Genomic DNA, 21,777 nt, shown 5'->3' with positions numbered 1-21,777 from the left:
GAGGTCAGAGCACTGAAGCGCTGCTGTACTTACTTGGGCGCTCTCTCACAATGCTTTCCTGCTCATCTCACTGTATTGGTGCCAGATGCATCAGGCAGGCAGAGCAGCACAGGTCAGGTGGCCATGCCTAAAATTCAGCTGACCAATAAGCAGTGCAGGGAGCACAGCATCGGCCTGCTTATTGACCAGCTGTGGATCTGGCTGACTGTGACAGGTGGCGGCAGCAGGGCCAAGGAGGAAGGGAGGCGTGTATTCATGTTGAAAAGGGGGCATGGCTATTTAGCCTAGTCGGGCTTCCCAAACTAACACGCCCCATAGCAACTGCATGGTCAGCCTCTGTGGGCTCTTCACCAGTGGCCTGATACATGGAGGCGCCACTTTGCAGCCGAGCAAATGCTCTTTACTATTTTCGGAAGTCCCAAAACAGTGAATAGAGAGCAACCCCCTATGCAGGGCCACCCCTCCATTAGCTGCTATGGCACTTCTGAAAACAGCCGAATCAGCATTCAACTATTTTAGATGTAGGGGTGGCTGTGCATGCATTCACTTTGGGCCCCATTCTGGAGATAGGACCAGGCCCTACACGTATCAGACATTAACTGCATATTCTAGTCAATATGCCATAAAGGTCCCAAATAGGAAAAACCTTAAAGGGTAAGCAAAATCAGTTTTAAACTGGGCATGATATCTGGTAGGGTGGCCTCTCCACATTATAATGATATTTTTATGTGCTTAATTCGATGCTGCAATCCAAAAATCTATATACATTTGAATTTAATATGTTAATTAGCTGTTAAGTGCCCCAAGGGCAGGCCCAAGTCACTCTGTGCACTTGACAGCAAATTTATGTTTTTAATAAAAGCTATTTTTCTGTGGATTGCAGCATTGGGTCGGATGAATATAATATGGGATTGACAGACACTCTCTAAAGCAGGCATGCTCAACCTGCGTCCCTCCAGCTTTTGCAAAACTACAACTCCCAGCATGCCCGAACAGCCTACAACTATCAGCCCACAGCAGGGCATTGTGGGAGTTGTAGTTTTACAACAGCTGGAGGGCCGCAGGCTGAGCATGCCTGATCTAAAGGATCTGCTGCTAATGTCTTAGTGCCAGATACCACAGGACACGTTCAAAGGTTTTGTAGAGTCATTGCTTTGATGGGTCAGAGCAGTTTTGATGCCATGAGGGGGACTTACACAATACTAGGTAGATGGTCTTAACTTTAATTCTGGTTTGCATCAACCTACTTTAAAATAATCACTTATGAAGGCAGCTGTAATTATGTAATGTATTTCATTTACCTTTATTGCTCCTATCTCCCGTTCTGGGTTGTGATCACATGACCATTTCCTGTTATGTAAGAAGCAGCAACAGGGCAGTGATAGGGGAGTGTATTTATAACTAGCCGGGTGTTGTTAGGAGCGGTGCTGGAGCTGTGGCGAAAAAGAAGTGCATCATGGGTTTGGTTGGATACAGCAACAGGCAGTGCTACAATGGTGAAAACTGGTCAGGAGAGTCCAAACTAGAAAAAGTAACATGGGAGGGGGGGGGTGTACATGAGGTAAGCAACTACGTGAGCATGTCTGTTAAACTCATAGTAATCCCAGAATATATATATACAATATTGTGCAAAAATGTTATGGTCCCTTTAGACAGGCCAATTTTGCACGCGATTGTCGGGAAGGAAGCAACAATTTTTGTGACTGCATAAATTATGCGATTACACATTGAATGAGTGTTTTGCACCGCCAGATAATCACTAACAAGCGTTTCTTTGATGACTCCTTAGCGATTATCTGGCTGATTCTCGGCCCATGTAAAGGGCCCTTTCGACTGGTGTGGAAAAATGCTGCAAAGTAAGAATGCTTTCAATAAAAGAAGCGTTAGTACTTTGCATTTTGTTAAATGATAAAAATAAAGTGAAAGTGAATGAACGAAAGAAAAATCTAAATCAAATTAAAATTTGCTGTGACCACCCATTGCTTTCAAAACAGCATCAGTTCTTCTAGGTACACTTGCACAAATTTTTGAAGGAACTCAGCAGGGAGGTTGTTCCAAACATCTTGGAGAACAAACCGCAGATCTTCTGCGGATGTAATCCTCTTGTCTGTTCATGTAATCCCAGACAGACTCAATGATGTTGAGATCAGGGCTCTGTGGGGGCCACATCATCACTTCCAGGACTTTGTTCTTCTTTACGCTGAAGCTAATTCTTAATGACATTGGATTTATGTTCAGGGTTGTTGTCCTGCTGCAGAATACATTTTGAGCCAATGAAACGCCTCCCTGTTGTTATATCATGATGGATAAGTATCTGCCTGTATTTCTCAGCATTGAGGATACCATTAATCCTGACCAAATCCCCAACTCCATTTCCTGAAATGCTGCCCTAAATTTGCAAGGAACCTCCATCATGCATCACTATTGCCTACAGCTACTCATTATTGGCCTGCACTCCAGCACCTTGGTGAACAAACTGCCTTCTGTTACAGCCAAATATTAAAAATTTTGACTCATCAGTCCAAAGTACCTGCTGCTATTTTTCTGCCTCCCAGTTCCTATGTTTTCATGTATAGTTGAGTCGCTTTGCCTTCTTTCCATGTTGAAGGTATGGATTTTTGCCTGCAATTCTTCTAAGAAGACCTCTTCTGGCTAGACTTCTTTGAACAACAGATGGCTATACCTGGGTCCCACTGGTTTCTACCAGTCCTGAGCTGATTATAATATAAAAGGCAAGGTTCATTGTGTAAACAAAAAGAAGGTGCAACATACGTCCAGGTTGAGCCCAGGTATAACACTATTGAAGATAGGGTATAGTGATCTAAAGGTTGTGCGTTATGCAGCCAGCAGGTATAGTGCCTCCAGAAATTGACACCTAATCTCCCAGGAGGAAGAAACAGCAATAGGATAAATTACCCTTCAGCGCAAAAAGCCATCACAGGTGTTAGGTGTTTTATTTGGCAACGTACAACGCATTTCGTAGATCACAGGTCCCCTTCTTCAGGTAAAACTTGCAAAGTCCACTTCGATTCCTATTTTAACCACTTTCCGACCGCCCATTGACTATAAACGTCCTGGGCGGTCGGGTTTATCTCTGATCGGACGTTTTATGACGTCCTTTCAGAGATGGTAGCTGCATGGAAATTGTGCGGCTGCTGTGTCGGGGAGCTGCTTTCAGTGACGGCAGGGACTGTTTCTGGATGTCCCTGCTTTCTAGATCGCTCTATACACAGCACTGAACGAGCACTGTGTATACAGCCAGGAAACAATGTGCCCCTTCCTGTCCCGGCCCAGTGGTCATGTGACCGCGGGATAGTGCTGTACAGCCTCTCTGGGGAATATGTATTCCCTCTGTAACTGGGGCTACTATGTCAGCCCCAGTTACAGGAGAAATCAATAGTGGGGAAAAAAATTTAAGTTAAATGTCACCCAGAGGTTTTACAGTGGGATGCAAAAGTTTGGGCAACCTTGTTAATCGTCATGATTTTCTTGTATAATCGTTGGTTGTTACGATAAAAAATGTCAGTTAAATATATCATATAGGAGACATACACAGTGATATTTGAGAAGTGAAATGAAGTTTATTGGATTTACAGAAAGTGTGCCACAATTGTTTAAACAAAATTAGGCAGGTGCATAAGTTTGGGAACCACAAAAAAAGAAATGAAATCAATATTTAGTAGATCCTCCTTTTGCAGAAATTACAGCCTCTAAACGCTTCCTGTAGGTTCCAATGAGAGTCTGGATTCTGGTTGAAGGTATTTTGGACCATTCCTCTTTACAAAACATCTTTAGTTCATTCAGGTTTGACGGCTTCCGAGCATGGACAGCTCTCTAAGTCACACCACAGATTTTCAATTATATTCAGGTCTGGGGACTGAGATGGCCATTCCAGAACGTTGTACTTGTTCCTCTGCATAAATGCCTTAGTGGATTTTGAGCAGTGTTTAGGGTCGTTGTCTTGTTGAAAGATCCAGCCCCGGCACAGCTTCAGCTTTGTCACTGATTCCTGGACATTGGTCTCCAGAATCTGCTGATACTGAGTGGAATCCATGCGTCCCTCAACTTTGACAAGATTCCCAGTCCCTGCACTGGCCACACAGCCCCACAGCATGATGGAACCACCACCATATTTTACTGTAGGTAACAGGTGTTTTTCATGGAATGCTGTGTTCTTTTTCCTCCATGCATAACGCCCCTTGTTATGGCCAAATAACTCAATTTTAGTTTCATCAGTCCACAGCACCTTATTCCAAAATGAAGCTGGCTTGTCCAAATGTGCTTTAGCCCACCTCAAGCGGCACTTTTTGTGCTGTGGGCGGAGAAAAGGCTTCCTCTGCATCACTCTCGCATAGAGCATCTCCTTGTGTAAAGTGCGCCGAATGGTTGAACGATGCACAGTGACTCCATCTGCAGCAAGATGATGTTGTAGGTCTTTGGTGCTGGTCTGTGGGTTGACTCTGACTGTTCTCACCATTCGTCGCTTCTGTCTATCCGAGATTTTTCTTGGTCTGCCACTTCGAGCCTTAACTTGAACTGAGCCTGTGGTCTTCCATTTCCTCAATATGTTCCTAACTGTGGAAACAGACAGCTGAAATCTCTGAGACAGCTTTCTGTATCCTTCCCCTAAAGCATGATGGTGAACAATCTTTGTCTTCAGGTCATTTGAAAGTTGTTTTGAGACCCCCATGTTGCGACTCTTCAGAGAAAATGAAAAGAGGAGGGAAACTTACAATTGACCCCCTTAAATACTCTTTCTCATAATTGGATTCACCTGTGTATGTAGGTCAGGGGTGACTGAGCTTACCAAGCCAATTTGAGTTCCAATAATTAGTTCTAAAGGTTTTGGAATCAATAAAATGACAACAGTGCCCAAATTTATGCACCTGCCTAATTTTGTTTAAACAATTATAGCACACTTTCTGTAAATCCAATAAACTTCATTTCACTTCTCAAATATCACTGTGTGTGTCTCCTATATTATATATTTAACTGACATTTTTTATCGTAACAACCAACGATTTATACAGGAAAATCATGACTATTAACAAGGTTGCCCAAACTTTCGCATCCCACTGTATATGACCTAATGTGTAAAAAAAATATAATAATAATAACGTTTTTCATTAAAAAAAAGTAATTTAAAAAAGTTTCACATGTAAAAAAAATTAAGTCATTTAAAAAATGTTAAAAATAGAAAAATAAAATAAGACATATTTAGTATTGCCGCGTCCGTGATGGCCGGCTGTATAAAAATATCACATGATCTACCCCATCAGGTGAATGCTGTAAAAAAATAAAATATATTAGTCAAACGTTATTTACCTCACCTTTCAAAAAACATAATGTTAATCAATCAAAAAGTCGTATGTACCCCAAAAGGGTAGCAATAAAAATGTTATGTTACCTCATCCTCAAAAATGAGCCCCATGAGGTAGGCACTCACAGCCATTTGTGGTGGAGTTGCACTAAGATTACTTCCTACTGGCAGAAGATATGTAAGGTATTATCTGAGATTTGTAAGATGCCATTCCCAGCCTCTCCGAAGGTGTGTCTCTTTGGGGTGTTCGGGGATCTCAGGTGCCCTAGAGATGCGCAAAAGTTGAGTAAAATTCTACTGGCAGCTTCCAGAATACTCATTGCAGTTTACTGGAAAAAGACGGAGATACCCCCAATAAAACAGTGGATCAATAGATGCGATCAATTATACCGCCTTGAGCAGATAGCTCACTGGGAAGCCTGAACACCACACAGATTTGAGGCGATCTGGCAACCTTGGAAGAATTATAGGGGCTTTTCAAACTGATGGGCATTGCTTTATGGTTCTCGTGAACATCAAAGGTAGCATTACATTAATTCTTTGGAACAAGTCCTACCACTTGACAACATAATGGAAGCTTCCCCCCCCAATCCCCATCCCCTTTCTTCCCTCGGACCTTCCTATTTCCCTTTCCTTTCCTCTTTTTGTTTGTTAGGGCTCATTCAGACGGCCGTATGCTGTCCGCAAAAATACTGAATGCTATCCGTTTTTTTGCGGATCCGCAAAAAAACGGATCCGCAAAAAAACGGATAGCATTCAGTATTTTTGCGGACCCATAGACTTCAATGGGGCCATGTCCTGATTTTCACGGACAAGTATAGGACATGTTTCATTTTTTTTGCGGATCCGCAAAAAAACGGATAGCTATCAGTATTTTTGCGGACAGCATACGGCCGTCTGAATGAGCCCTTATTCTGAGACCTGATTTTTCTCATTTGATTGTACTATATCAGATGCATTCTTATATTTGCGCCCTTGTAGGGCAAGTAAAGATGTCCTTACTGTTGTAAAATCAATAAAAACAATTTTAAAACAAACAAAAATGAGCCCCCACACAAGACCGTAGCCCGAAAAATAAAAAATAAATGGCTCTAAGAAAAAGGCAAAACGCTCTTATTGTGTAAAACCTAAAAAAAAAAAGACCTATTTGGTATTGCCGTGTCCGTAACAACTAGCTCTACAACAATATCACATGATCTACCCCATCAAGTGAACGGCGTTAAAAAAAATATATATTTAAATTACGGCAAAACTGCTTTTTTTTTTGTCACCTCACCTCCCAAAAAACATAATATAAAGCGGTATACAGCACATATGGGGTGTTTCTGTAAACTGCAGAATCAGGGTAATAAATATTGAGGTTTGTTTTTGCTTTAATTCCTGTGGAATACTTAAAGGGTTAACAACATTTCTAAAACGAGTTTTAAATAGTTTGCGGGATGTAGCTTCTAAAATGGGGTCATTTATGGGTGGTTTCTATTATGTGGGTTTCTTAAAATGACTTCAGAACTGAACTGGTCCTTAAAAAAATAGATTTTGGAAATTTTCTTAAAAATTTTAAAAATTGCTTCTAAAATTCGAAACCTTCTAACGTCCTAAAAAATTTAATTACATTACCAAAATTATGCCAACATAAAGTAGACATATGGTGAATGTTAATTAATGAGTATTTTATGAGGTATCACCTTTTTGTCTTAAAAGCAGAGCGATTCACATTTAGAAAACAGTGAATTTATTTCAAATTTTCATTAACTTTTGGATTTTTTTTATAAACAAAGATGAAATATATTGACTCATTTACCATTAACATGATGTACAATGTGTCACGAGAAAACAATCTTTGAATGGCTTTGGATAAGTAAAAACATTCCCAAGTTATTACCACATAAAGTGACATATGTCCGATTTGCAAATTTAGGCCTGGTCAGGAAGGGGGCAAATGGCCGGGTCTGGAAGTGGTTAAAATGTATTTAAATACGCAGATAGGAGTACAGTAGTAATTCACTAAAGTTTTGTGCAACTTCAGACGGGACGAAGTTTGGCTTCACTGAGCCAATACATTTTAATGCTGTACGGGAATGGCATGCCCCCATTGTCTGATAGAGGTGGGACCCGCACCTATGTCGCAAGAGCAGACTGCAAAGTTCCGGGGGGTGCACGATGCATACGCGGCCACCCTTCATAAATTTTTATGGGGCCACCGAACCTTCGAAAATAGCCAATTGCCATCTGTGTTGCATCGTGTTTCACGGATCATTAAGAAGAGATTCTTTGAAAATTATTTTTCAGCTGTTCAGTGACAGTGAAACAGGGATGCAACACGGACAGCAAAAAACGGGTGAATCACTGACCACCTGCTCACAGATTTGATCACTGACTTGTGAATAAGACCTTAGGGAGAATGGGAATTTGACGTACTCCCTGCTGAGCTGTGCCTCCTTCTAGGTTACTATGACAACCCTGGGAAGCCTCAGCAGGCCCCAGGCTGTCATGGTAACTGATCGGGACCCCCGCAATTTCACTGCCTTACCTCACAGATGCCGTGATTGCTTTTGAATGCGGGATCTGAGGGATTAAGGCTGGGTTCACACGGGCGTTGCAGGAAAAGATGCGGGTGCGTTGCGGGAAAATGCGTGATTTTTCCGCGTGAGTGCAAAGCTTTTTAATGCGTTTTGCACACGTGTGAGAAAAATTGGCATGTTTGGTACCCAGACCGGAACCCGGACTTCTTTACAGAAGTTCGGGTTTGGGATCAGTGTTGTGTAGATTTTATTATTTTCCCCTATAACATGGTTATAAGGGAAAATAATAGCATTCTTAAGACCGAATGCTAAGTAAATTAGGGATGGAGGGGTTAAAAAATAAAAATTAAACTTGCCTCATCCATTGTTCGTGCAGCCCGGCTCGTCTTTCTTCTTCTTTGAGGACCTGGGAGTAAAAGGACCTTTGGTGATGTCACTGCGCTCATCACATGGTCCATCACCATGGTGATGGACCATGTGATGAGCGCAGTGACGTCACCAAAGTTCCTTTTCCTCCCAGGTCCTCGAAGAAGAAAGAAGGTGAGCCGGGCTGCGCGAACAAGTGGATGAGGTGAATTTAAAAAAATGTTTAACCCCTCCATCCCTAATTTACTTAGCATTCTGTATTAAGAATGCTATTATTTTCCATTATAACCATGTTATAAGGGAAAATAATAAAGATATGGTCCCCATCCCGATCGTCACCTAGCAACCATGCGTGAAAATTGCACCGCATCCGCACTTGCTTGCGAATGCTTGCGATTTTCACGCAGCCCCATTCACTTCTATGGGGCCTGCGTTGCGTGAAAAACACACAATATAGAGCATGCTGCAATTTTCACGCAACGCACAAGTGATGCGTGAAAATCACCGCTCATGTGCACAGCCCCATTGAAATGAATGGGTCCTGATTCAGTGCGGGTGCAATGCTTTCACCTCACGCATTGCAACCGCGCGGAAAACATGCCCGTGTGAAAGGAGCCTAAAGGACTACAGCGGCCCGATCCATACAAGCCCTCACACATTATCACGTAGATAATGCGTGAATCAGTTAAAGGCAAAGGGCGGTTACACCAAATATTGATTTGATTTACATTTCTCTTGTTCATTCATTTTGCGACTTGATAAATTGATAATTTCACAGTGGGTTTAATATATATATATATTTTTTTTTTTTTCTAAGGATAGAGAGTTTTTTCTTAGAAATGAGCTAACTCTGTAGAGAAAAGACCTATATTTTTCTGTAGGACAGAATTACATGTCATGTTCGGAGCTGACCTACACGTTTTCAGATCTGACATTCACTGCACAGATGTTTCTATCATTATCATTAGGAGCCAAGCTCAAGGATCCTAGTGCTCCCTCAAGGTTTCTTTCTCATTGTTCTGTCCTTTATCAGTAATATACGTACAAGGGTGTTTATTGTCCTTTTTCATTTCATCTGAAATACTGCCTGGATATATGTATTCCTGATGTATAGACACTCCAATAAAATCTGGCATCTGTAGAATTATTTCTCATAAATTAAAAACCATTTTCTTTTTTACTAGAATAAAAAAAATATATTACTTGTAAAACTATAAAATCAATGTCTCCCATGAAATGTAAAATGAGCCCAAAATGACATCCTGAGCAAATTTTCTTGACAGAACATGTGACTGATGTCACTGACCATAAAAACGTGTTCATGGCGGGATGTGAATCTCCTTCAACTTGAAACAGTAAATTGGATAATTAGGCTACTTTCACACTAGCGTCGGGGCTCCGCTTGTGAGCTCCGTTTGAAGGCTCTCACAAGCGGCCCCGAACGGATCCGTCCAGTCCTAATGCATTCTGAGTGGAGGCGGATCCGCTCAGAATGCATCAGTCTGGCAGCGTTCAGCCTCCACTCCGCTCAGCAGACGGACACCTGAACGCTGCTTGCAGCGTTCGGATGGCCGCCTGGCCGTGCGGAGGCAAACGGATTAGTCCAGACTTACAATGTAAGTCAATGGGGACGGATCCGTTTGAAGTTGACACAGTATGGCTCAATTTTCAAACGGATCCGTCCCCCATTGACTTTCAATGTAAAGTCAAAACGGATCCGTTTGAATTATCATGAACAAAATGCAAACGGTAATGCAAACGGATCCGTTCTGAACGGATCTAAGCGTTTGCATTATAGGAGCGGATCCGTCTGTGCAGATACCAGACGGACCCGCTCTGAACGCAAGTGTGAAAGTAGCCTAAAGTGTACATTTGTTGTACAGTATGTTATGTAAGGGATCGCTCTCTCACAGGGGGTCTCAATCACAGACTTCTCCTCTGACAACGGGGTTCAAGTCCAAATGGTGCTTTATTTTGGCACTTCAGCACCATCACAAACATAAACATCGAAAATAAACACCTGCCCGTCTGGGCTTTACCTAATACACGCGTTGTCTCTATCTCACCTATAGAGCGCCGTTCACACACGGGATTAGATCCGGTTTCTTCAGCCATATACAGTCCAGCAGCCTCCAGGCTGTGACAACACCAGCACGCTGGGGGGAGATGGTCCAGAAGTCCTCCTGACTCTGACCATGCAACCCTCTTTCTGTAGGCGTCCCTGGGCCCCCCAAACTATAGGCTTTACAAAGCCTCTTGGCCCCTCAGCCCTCCTGGCTGAGACCACACAGAGCACTCCTTGATTACAGCAGCAGGCCTCACCTGCGATCACCTCCGGCAACAGACAATACATGTGGTGGAAGGGTGTGGACTGGCAGATCCCACTACCAAACCTATCCCCCAGTCCACATGAATTCCAGCCCAGAACAACATCTAGACACAACTGTCCCAGCAAACTACACTTTGCTGAAACCACTGCAGGATTCTGGATTTCAGTTATCTCACCCAGCTGAGGTATCTGGGTGGGATATACACGCCTCCCAGCACTTACACTGTACACATCACCACAGTTAATAGGATATGATCTACTATAAATGTCTGATAGATGCAGGTTTCTCCCATGGAATATGCACCAAGGTTAAGAACAAGGTTCCGCCTCCCATATATAAGAATGGAAAGCACTGTGCACATTAAGAGGACATTCCTCCATTATCTGTGCCCTCACAGATGTACTGCCAGGCTTCTCCAGGCCGAACGAGGATTGAAAGACCCCCTGTTCTAGTAGGTGATCCAGCCCTGTAGAATGATGCTGGTTCCCCTAGGGTGCAGGAGACAGAGCAGGATGCAGTGTCTCCTAATGGCCAGTTAAAAGCAACATGGACCATGGCTGGTCCATACTTCTACTTAAAGAATCTGCAATGCAAGTTATTTAGAAAATGTTAGGTACACTTTAACTTGTGCTAGCTGTAAAACTCCTACAAGAACATTTTTAAAGAACATCATGTTATATTTTTAATTAACTTGGAAAATATAATTTGTGTGCATATGTCCCATTTCTATTACTGTATTGTACTAATGTGTTTCACCATGCAGATGTGATAGGAAAGTTTGAGGAATTACACTAAGTATTTAGCGGGAAAAGGTCCTAATGTATTTGCACTTAACAGTTTTATGAAAATGAACGTGGAAGGTATAGTACAGTTAATGAGTTAGAGACGACCTGATGGGACGTTCTACAGCATTTACCTCAATACATGATTTATGAGGCATCTGAATGTATAAAATGTTTAACATTATTTTATAGCTGCATGTGCTAATCAGAGACCAGAGCTGTTTGGATGCGCCATTGCTCAAGTTGGTGTTATGGACATGTTGAAGTTCCACAAGTTCACTATTGGTCATGCATGGACAACAGACTATGGGTGCTCCGACAATAAAGAACACTTTGAATGGCTATACAAGTAAGACTTGTGCATTTTATTGTAGATTCAGTAAACAAATAATAAATGATATGGTACTGTTCAACCATTTTGTTCTGTAATGTTGCATACAGTGTAAATCGTGGGGAACATTTAAAGAAATAGGCCAGTTTTCTCACTGACTTTCTTATAGTTTCCATCAGACAAGGCACTTTAAAAAAGGTGGGTTGGGTTTTAAGGTAATCCTATCTGTATATCTTTGGAAGGGAATCGGCACGGTTGTCTCATACTAGTCACAAGTGATGGTCCTATTGCAGAGACCTCCACCAATGACATGTCAGAAAATGATCCAAGGTCACTTTTAATAACAAATTTATCCAACAACAATTTTGCTCTCAAAATATAACAGTCCCACAAATAATATTTTTATAATTAAATGCAGCCTATAATTAAAAGCATATTATTTTTTTTTATATATATATATATATATATATATATATATATATACTTATTTGAAAAATGCTTATTTTCTCAGATATTCCAAGAATAATGTTGGTACAGCGCTACCTGTTGTTTCTATTGAACAGTTTTTCTGTGTCCACCCCAATAAATGTGCTGAGGTGGACACACCTGCCCAGACTTGCCTGTCTCTGTGCTCCTGATGTGGTGAACCGGCTGCTTCTGAAGCTGCATCACCGTGTCTGTTTGTCAGAGAAGATGCTGATCCACTACATTTACAGTAATGTTGTCCTGCTCTCTTGTCAGTTGTTTAGCATTTTCTCTAAGAGGCCTGACTGTCCACTACGGCACATTTGCTGAGGTGAACACAGCAAGGGGTACTATTCTAACACTATTTTGGATTTTTGTAATGTACTTATAAAAATGTTTATAAGTATGGGTTGGATTTAGCTATAAAAAAAAATTGTGAGACAACCCCTTTAACAGATGGTTATACCACCTTTAGCAGCAATAAGTGTTCTTAAAGGGGCTGTCTCACTTCAGTAAGTGGCATTTATCATGTAGAGAAAGTTAATACAAGGCACTTACTAATGTATTGTGATTGTCCATATTGCGTCCTTTGCTGGCTGTATTAATTTTTCCATTACATTATACACTGCTAGTTTCCATGGTTACGACCACCCTGCAATCCATCAATGGTGGTTGTGCTTGCACAATATAGGAAAAAATACTAGCCTATGTGCGCTCTCAAGGTCCCGGCCACCAGAGAGGCTGACGCTTTTTCCTATAGTGTGCAAGCACGACCACCACTGATGGATTGCAGGGTGGTCTGTAACCATGGAAACGAGCAGTGCATAATGTGATGCAGATGTAGATTTGTATTTTGTGTTATTTTCATGCCTCAATACCCAGTTAAGCTTAAGCTTACAGACAGATACCCAAACATTCTCATTTCTTTTCCAGTACAGGACATAATTAAATTTATTGTGGTCCTGAGGCACCAATTTGTCGAACATTCGTCACCCCGTGACTGCCATGGTTGACTGTTATGGCAGACATAGGGTCTGTGTTGGGCAGTTTGAGACTCCATCGAACTTTAGAGCTCATCCAAGCATTTTTGAATATATGAGATGAGCATTGAGATTAGTCTTGGATTGCAGCTTTAAGTTGCCTATTGTATTAGCATTGGGTGACCTGAGCAATGACTGTAGCTGTAGACAGGGAGGCCTGGAGATGTTTGGATGATGATGTAGGATGTTTTGTGACCTCCTCAATGATCTGTTGCTTCAGGTCTGCCACTCCTGCAGATATTTGCCACTCATCCACTTCTCCTGTATTCTGGCTCTTATTGTTTTGATCAAGACCCAAAGACTTAGAAATGTTTTTTAACCCTTAACCCACTGATATATTTTCTTAGATATTTTTCAAATTATGAGTTTTTATAGAACTGCAGTAGTCACTACTTCATTTTTGCAGAAGATATAGAATGAATAAAACTAAGTGGCAGTTATCCTTTTAGAAAATTAATTTTATAATATAATCCATTATTCTCAGGAAAGGTTCACAATGCTCCAAGGTAGGGCAAGGCTTCAGATAAATATATAATGTGTAGCTTGATGGATATTCATATTAGGCTACTTTCACACTAGCGTTCGGGGCTCCGCTTGTGAGTTCCGTTTGAAGGGCCTCACAAGCGGCCCCGAACTGATCCGTCCAGCCCTAATGCATTCTGAGTGGATGCGGATCCGCTCAGAATGCATCAGTTTGGCACCGTTTGTCCTCCGCTCCGCTCAGCAAGCGGACACCTGAACGCAGCTTGCAGCGTTCGGGTGTCCGCCTGGCCGCGCGGAGGCAAACGGATCCGTCCAGACTTACAATGTAAGTCAATGGGGACGGATCCGTTTGAAGTTGACACAATATGGCTCAATTTTCAAACGGATCCGTCCCCCATTGACTTTCAATGTAAAGTCAAAACGGATCCGTTTGGATTATCATGAACAAAAAAAAAAAAAAATTTTTTTTTTTGTTCATGGTAATGCAAACGGATCCGTTCTGAACGGATCTAAGCGTTTGCATTATAGGTGCGGATCCGTCTGTGCAGATACCAGACGGATCCGCACCTAACGCAGGTGTGAAAGTAGCCTTATATGGTTAGATAAAATGTCAAGCAAATATATAAAATTATGCTTGATGTTTGCAATATTATCAGAATCTTATTAAAAAGATCTTTTTACGTTTCATTGACAGGATAATAGAACCTTTTCTTGGAGCAACATCAAGTTTGTCATTTAATTATTTTCAATAGAGGGAAAGTTTTATTAAGAAATAACCTGAAAGCCATGTTTTGGGTACAGACTGATAAGAGGTGTCAAGCTTGGGACGGACTTTAATGAATTTTTTAAACGATTACAGTAATTTTAAACGTATGCAGGAAAGGAGGTGCTTGGTTAGGCTTCTTTCTACCACCGCGCTGCTGTAGCACAGGCGCCAGCTGTTACAGAGCACTGTAGGATGCCATAGACCAGCAGTTCTGGACATTCCGTATTTTACTTTAACTGGTCACAAATCCTGGCAGATGTGTTGGTGAAACCAGAATAATCATTTGTAAATTCTCATTTCAGATACTCACCACTTCATAATATCAAGGTGCCTGAAGGAGATGGGAAGCAGTATCCAGCCATGTTGCTGCTCACGGCAGACCATGATGACAGAGTTGTTCCTTTACATTCTCTAAAATTTATAGCTACTCTGCAATTCATCGTGGGTCGAAGCCCAAAACAGACCAATCCTCTCCTCATCCACGTGGATACCAAAGCCGGCCACGGGGCAGGGAAGCCAACTGCCAAAGTGATTGAGGAAGTCTCTGATATGTTTGCTTTCATTGCACAATGTCTAAATCTCAGTTGGGTTGAATAAGTAAAACTGGATGGATTTCATTTTTAACACAAGGGCTTTTCTGTCACATGACAAACTTCAGTATATTTCTTTGCAAGACTGAATTTCCTATTTTATCATCATTTTACATGCATCCCTGTTACTTGAGCCACAGTATACTGTATCATGAATTGAGATGGTCTTTTTCTTAATCAGAGCGTGAACGGTATATCTTTTTATCAGATATGTTTCGAAGGTACTGCCCTTCAAGTAACTTTACGCATACTTTATCCACAGCATTTGAGAAGTTGTAAATGTGTATGACGGAAATCAAATAAATATTTGCTTCCACTTTGTTGTCTTTTATGTATATTCTTCATTTGTGTTACTATATGTTTCAAAAGGTCCTACAATTATTAAACAGCATTTCTCCCAACTATTATGGTATTGCAGCTTAGCCCTATTCACGCAGAGCTAAAATACCACTCCCAGCCTATGCACTAGTAGTACTGGTTTCTAATCTTAAGGCCCCTTGCAGACGAGCGTTTGTCACGCTGCGAGTCCACAGTGCAGCTCCCGGCCTGACCTCCCAGCACTGACGGGGTCACATAGCATTATATTGATTCATGATGCTATGTAACCCTTACAGTTCTGGAATGTATTGGATAACACTGACATATTGCTGCCAGTATTATCCAATACATTCCAGAACTGTAAGGGTTACATAGCATCATAAATCAGTATAAAGCTAAGTGACCCGTCAGGTCGGGAGCTGCGCTGCGGACTTACTGCTTGTGGTACACTCGTCTGCAATGGGCCTAAGGGTATGTTCACACGGCTAAAATCTACTACTAATCTGCCACTGGATTAGCAGCAGAAAACAGATGTTTCCTGCTGCTAAATCCACATTCAAAACTCCCCAAGCGTTTTCCCATTTACTTTTAAGGGGTTATCCAATTAATGTAAAAAATGAAAGTCAGACTTAATATAGTATGTGACAATCTCTTTCTAACAAATCTAGAACCAGGCCTGTACCTCACTGATTCATTACATAAATTTCTCTGCTAGATTTATTTCAAGCTGGCAGCTCGGGGGGTGTGTCCTTTCTGCTGCAACTCAAGGGGTATATCTTTCCTTCTGCAGTTCTCTCCCCATCACAACTCAGGAGACAGTTGAAGGATAGAACTGAGCATGTGCGGCCTTCTCAGTGAGGTGAAGAACAGAGAAATAAGAAAAAGAACAAACAGCAGGTGGCGCTATACAGATACATTTTATTGAATAAGTCTATGGTTATACTCTATTTTAAAGGGTTTCTGTCACCCCATTAAACCGTTTTTTTTTTTTTTTTCTTTACTAATAATCCCTATAGTGCGATCTCATGATACATAAGCAAATTAATCATTTTGGTTCAGTAGAATTTGCTAAAAATCGATTTTTAAAATATGCTAATTACCTTGCTACCAGCAAGTAGGGCGGCTACTTGCTGGTAGCAGCCGCATCCTCCGATGGTAATGACGCCCCCTCGGCATGCTGATTGACAGGGCCAGGGAAGGGAATCGTTCTCTGCTGGCGCTGTTAGAATTTGAAATCTCGCGCCTGCGCCGTACCTGTCTTCAATCGGCGCAGGCGCACTGAGAGGCGGCCGCTCTCTCGACCGCTCCATCCTCAATGCGCCTGCGTCGATGACGTCATCAAGTACACCCGGAAGAGATTTATTATTAATAATCGTTGGTGGTATAGTGTTAATAACTGTCATTTTTTTTAAATTATTTATTCCCATTTCGTTGGTGGTTTTTGTGGCAGCATGCTTATTATGTACATACTTACCTGATTCGAGCATCCAGCGACGTCACCAGACTCTCCGCCTCCTTCCAGCGATGCCGGCGTCTTCTCTTCCGGGTGTACTTGATGACGTCATCGACGCAGGCGCATTGAGGATGGAGCGGTCGAGCGAGCGGCCGCCTCTCAGTGCGCCTACGCCGATTGAAGACAGGTACGGCGCAGGCGCGAGATTTCAAATTCTAACAGCGCCAGCAGAGAACGATTCCCTTCCCTGGCCCTGTCAATCAGCATGCCGAGGAAGCGTCATTACCATCAGAGGATGCGGCTGCTACCAGCAAGTAGCCGCCCTACTTGCTGGTAGCAAGGTAATTAGCATATTTTAAAAATCGATTTTTAGCAAATTCTACTGAACCAAAATGATTAATTTGCTTATGTATCATGAGATCGCACTATAGGGATTATTAGTAAAGAAAAAAAAAAAAACGGTTTAATGGGGTGACAGAAACCCTTTAAATTACAAGCAGTTCAAAACTGCAAAATATTTTTTTAGGGACAACCCCTTTAATGTTAAATGTGCACATGGTGTAAAATGGAAGTTTTTTTTTTTTTTTTTCAGTAGCTGATTTGAAAAACACTTGAGAAGTGACATTACTTCTTGAAATCAGATTTGATTATGGATTTCATATAAGTAAATGGTGAAGCAGAAAATCCTCAACCAAATACTCTTCTAATACTCTACTACTACCTGCCACCAAAAACCATCTTTTTTCAGCAAGTACTCTGCTACTGAATTGTCTGCTACTGATTTTGCCATGTGAACCTAGCCTTACAGTTCCCAATCCTCTAGAACCCCTTTAATGAAGATCTGTCAGCTCCCCTTACATCTCTTTTTTTACTTATATTCCCTGTAATATAAAAAAAAATCACAAAGCATATTTTCTTAGAACTCTGCACTGTGCCTCTGTTATTCCTCCTAAGAGATTATAAATAAATTGACAACTGGGTGTATCCGTACACATTCTTACACTGTCCAGTCAGTGCTGCCTGTGTTGGGACATGCTTTTTTGAGAGAGGTAATGGCAATACCATAGTTTCTATTCAAGTAATTAAAAATAAGAAGAGAACATTATGATCATTTATACCACAGATTGCATTAACAATGCAATACAAGTGTGTGTATATCTCATATATAAAAATGAGTTTGTCTGTTTATGCGCGAACAAACAACTGGACCGATCTTCAGCAATTTTGGCATTCGCTGTGGATGTCACTGCTTAGGGTGCAGGCCGCTGTGTAGGTCACTGTTAAACTGATGGGCACTGTGGAGGTCACTGTCAGAAATTTTTAGGAATTTCTATCCTTGTATGGACAAATTGATTCAATTGAATTTATATTGATGCACCTTTATATTGTATGTTTGTAACACGTGCACATAGCTTGAGAAAGACAGCAACAAGCTGCTGACACTGGGTATTAAACTACACGTTTTTCGTTGAAATCCTTGGTGTGCTGCTGGCCTTCTTTCATTTCTATATATACATATATACAGTCAGGTCCATAAATATTGGGACATCGACACAAATCTAACATTTTTGGCTCTATGCACCACCACAATGGATTTGAAATGAAACAAACAAGATGTGCTTTACCTGCAGACTGTCAGCTTTAATTTGAGGATATTTACATCTAAATCAGGTGAACGGTGTAGGAATTACAACAGTTTGCATATGTGCCTCCCACTTGTTAAGGAACCAAAAGTAATGGGACAGAATAATAATCATAAATCAAACTTTCACTTTTTAATACTTGGTTGCAAATCCTTTGCAGTCAATTACAGCCTGAAGTCTAGAACACATAGACATCACCAGATGCTGGGTTTCATCCCTGGTGATGTTCTGCCAGGCCTCTACTGCAACTGTCTTCAGTTTCTGCTTGTTCTTGGGGCATTTTCCCTTCAGTTTTGTCTTTAGCAAGTGAAGTGCATGCTCAATCGGATTCGGGTCAGGTGATTGAGTTGGCCATTGCATAACATTCCACTTCTTTCCCTTAAAAAACTCTTTGGTTGAGGGGGCGTGGCCAGCCATGCAGGAGTGAGGACGTGTGTGCTGCGAGCTCCTCCACAGCACCGGAGAAAATCCACCCTCTAACAATGGGCAAAGTGACCAAAAAGGGTCGGGCCCGTTCTGTGGCCCCCTGACATCCTCACAGGGGGACATACCCAGGCTCTTTGCCAGACAGCCTGCAAATCCGGGCCCCGACATGGCCGAGCGCTTTCAAGATGGCGCCGCCGGCCCTGATGCGTCTCAGCATACCACAACATTAACGGAGCCAGGATCTCCCCATCACTCAGCGGATCGATGTAGAGCCCGGTCCACATCGGTGCCGACCCTGCACAGCGATCCCCGCCAAGCCCAGACACCTCATGACCTGGAAGAAGGAGTCCATGGACCGCACTCTGAGCTCTCACCTCCGGCTCAGAGAGGAGGCCTGTCAGCTGCTGCGCTGTCCCCTCGATTCCCAGCATTGCAGGTCAGTGAGGAAGAGTTCCCCCCGTTACAGAGGGCTCCTCAAACAGCCTCTCACCCCATTGCCCGGGGACATGTAACCTCCAGCCCATCAGAGGCCTCACTGCGCCCGGGGAAAGGATCTCCTATTGGGTCCCCCTGGTTGTGTGCCCCAGACAGCCATGTGGGACACTCCCTGATACAGGGCGATGCTCTTCACCGGGGGCAATCCGGAGAGGCTAACAGAATGGCCCCGAGCTCACCGCGGGTCATGGCCTCTTCGCCGTACATATTGCGAGAACCCCTCTCTCCTCACTCTTTTGGGCCGTCCCTAGCGACTTCCCCGCATTGGTCCACAAGCTCATCATGGGACGGATCCCATCCACGCCATGATGGCGCTGCCTCACCAGGCACACAGACCCTGGCCGCCTCTGCAGCGTCAGCCTCCTAGGGCTTCCCACCATTACCCCAGAGACCCTCGTCCCCTGCTCCTCAGTTTGACGAGGACTCTCGACCACCTACCATGGCGGACTTACGCAACTTGATGTGTTCGCTTCCCACCAAGACAGACCTCTCTAGCTTTGCAGCTAACATTTTACAAGAATGTAAAAATGAATTCACACAAGTACGCTCGGAGATGGCCCTGATTGATACAAAAGTGGACGCCGTTCAACAGGAACATGCTTCCTTGTCTGCAGACGTGCAAGCCTTGAAAGACACTGTACACCTTGCAATATCACCTGGATGATGTTGAAAACAGAAGCCGCCGCAACAATATTCGGATCAGAGGCCTTCCTTAGTCGATAACGCAGGTGGTACTTTTACCTACCATTGTGAAAATTTTCAATGATCTCCTGGGACGTCCACCAAGCTCCAACATCGAAATCGATAGAGCTCATAGGTCATTGAGACCCCCCAATCCTGATCCCTCAAAGCCAAGGGACGTCATTTGCAGAGTCCACTTCTACGCCATCAAGGATCAGATCCTGCTCAAAGCCCGACAGATGTTGTCCCTGTCCTATGAAGGTGCCCCCTTTATCTTACTACAGGACTTATCCCGCCATACCCTAGCCCAACGCGCTACCTTGCGCCCACTCTTGCACCTCCTCAAAGAACGCAGCATCCCTTACCGCTGGGGCTTTCCTTTTGCTTTACTTGTGGGCCCCAAGGATCAAGTTGTCACTCTACGGGACCCTACAGATCTCCCCCATTTCCTGCAGCAGCTGGACTTGCCGCCGGTTGATTTGGGACCTTGGCTGTCTCTTCTTCCGCCTGCCCCTGAGTTAACGGGACGACGTCGTCCATCACCTACTGAAGGCGCTCCCAGATCCTCTGTACCGACCTCAAGAGGACGACTCCAGAAAAGACCAGGCAGCCTGAGACGCAGATCCCCACGACCACCTCACCACCTGAGGGGCTCCCTGCATGACCTGCCTGGCTTCTATTTGCTAAATGTTACATGCTGGTCCTTAGTTATTTGCCCATTTTTTCTCTTTCTCTGTCTCCCTGCTCTTAAATGGTTGGTGCTCATAATTTCCTATCTGCATCTGCCAGTGTTGTGGCGGGTCAGCTCTTGTCTGGCTACTACTTTTTCCCCCAAATAAGTAGAGACTCTCCCTGGGGGTGACGTAACCCCAAGCCATAGCCTCTTTGGACCTTCTGGTCATTCAAACCGCTCTACCTTTCTCTCTCTGTTTTTCACCTCCCCTTTGTTTACTTCTAATTGTTTTTTCTCTTTGTTTTTGTCGGTCGTCTCCCCTCTCCCCACAGCAATGGGGTCATTGAAGATCGCATCATTCAACGCGAAAGGTCTCAACACCCAGGTACTTCACCATTTTCATCGCCAAAAGGTACATGTTGTTTGTTTCCAGAAAAAACACTTTAAGGAAGGTGGCGCCCCGAACATACGGCATCGACACTACACAACCTGGCACTTTGCAAACAATCTGGTAAACAAGACAAAAGGAGTCGCCATAGCGATCCACTTTACCTCACCAAGTGCTGGGATGTACTGCCGATCCAGATACGAGATACCTGGCCCTTGCATTACTGATTGGGGGACGAGAATTTACCTTCCTCAACGTGTATGCTCCCAACCAAAATCAAGCACCCTTCATCGTAAACCTAATTAACAAAATCATACCGCTGCTCCGGGGGACTGTTCTACTATGTGGTGACCTCAACCTGACCCTTGACCCCACACTTGACAATTCGACTGGACGTGCTTCCCTCACATACTCCACTATTAAAAGGGTCAAACGGGCACAGCTTCAACTACAATTACGTGACCCCTGGCGGCTCCAACACCCAGCTGACAAAGATTACACCTTTTACTCTGCCCCCCATGACTCATATAGTCGTATTGACCATATCCTTATTCAGCAGCCGGCCCTATCTTGGCTTGATTCCACACAAATAGGAAACATCCTATGGTCAGACCACACCTCCATATACTGTTCCCTGAATCTGCCCTTTCTTACCAGACAGGAGCGGTCGTGGCGGTTGAATGAAAGTCTCCTTCTTGACTCTGG

General features: G+C 43.1%; 1 protein-coding gene across 1 annotated transcript in view; it reads left to right on the top strand.

Annotated features, from left to right (window-relative positions):
- The window catches only part of LOC120998230 (prolyl endopeptidase), a 138,858-nt gene extending 123,547 nt beyond the window's left edge, over positions 1–15,311 (top strand). Inside the window, exons 14-15 of the mRNA XM_040428816.1 lie at positions 11,513–11,669; positions 14,708–15,311. Coding sequence (XP_040284750.1) covers positions 11,513–11,669; positions 14,708–15,002 — 452 coding nt within the window. The 3' untranslated portion in view covers positions 15,003–15,311. The remainder of the gene's footprint in view (positions 1–11,512; positions 11,670–14,707) is intronic.
- Positions 15,312–21,777: the final 6,466 nt, after the last annotated feature.

The sequence above is a fragment of the Bufo bufo genome, chromosome 4 (assembly GCF_905171765.1).
Source record: "Bufo bufo chromosome 4, aBufBuf1.1, whole genome shotgun sequence".
In the NCBI taxonomy this organism is placed as follows: domain Eukaryota; kingdom Metazoa; phylum Chordata; class Amphibia; order Anura; family Bufonidae; genus Bufo; species Bufo bufo.
This window is presented reverse-complemented; position numbering and strand designations above follow the sequence as displayed.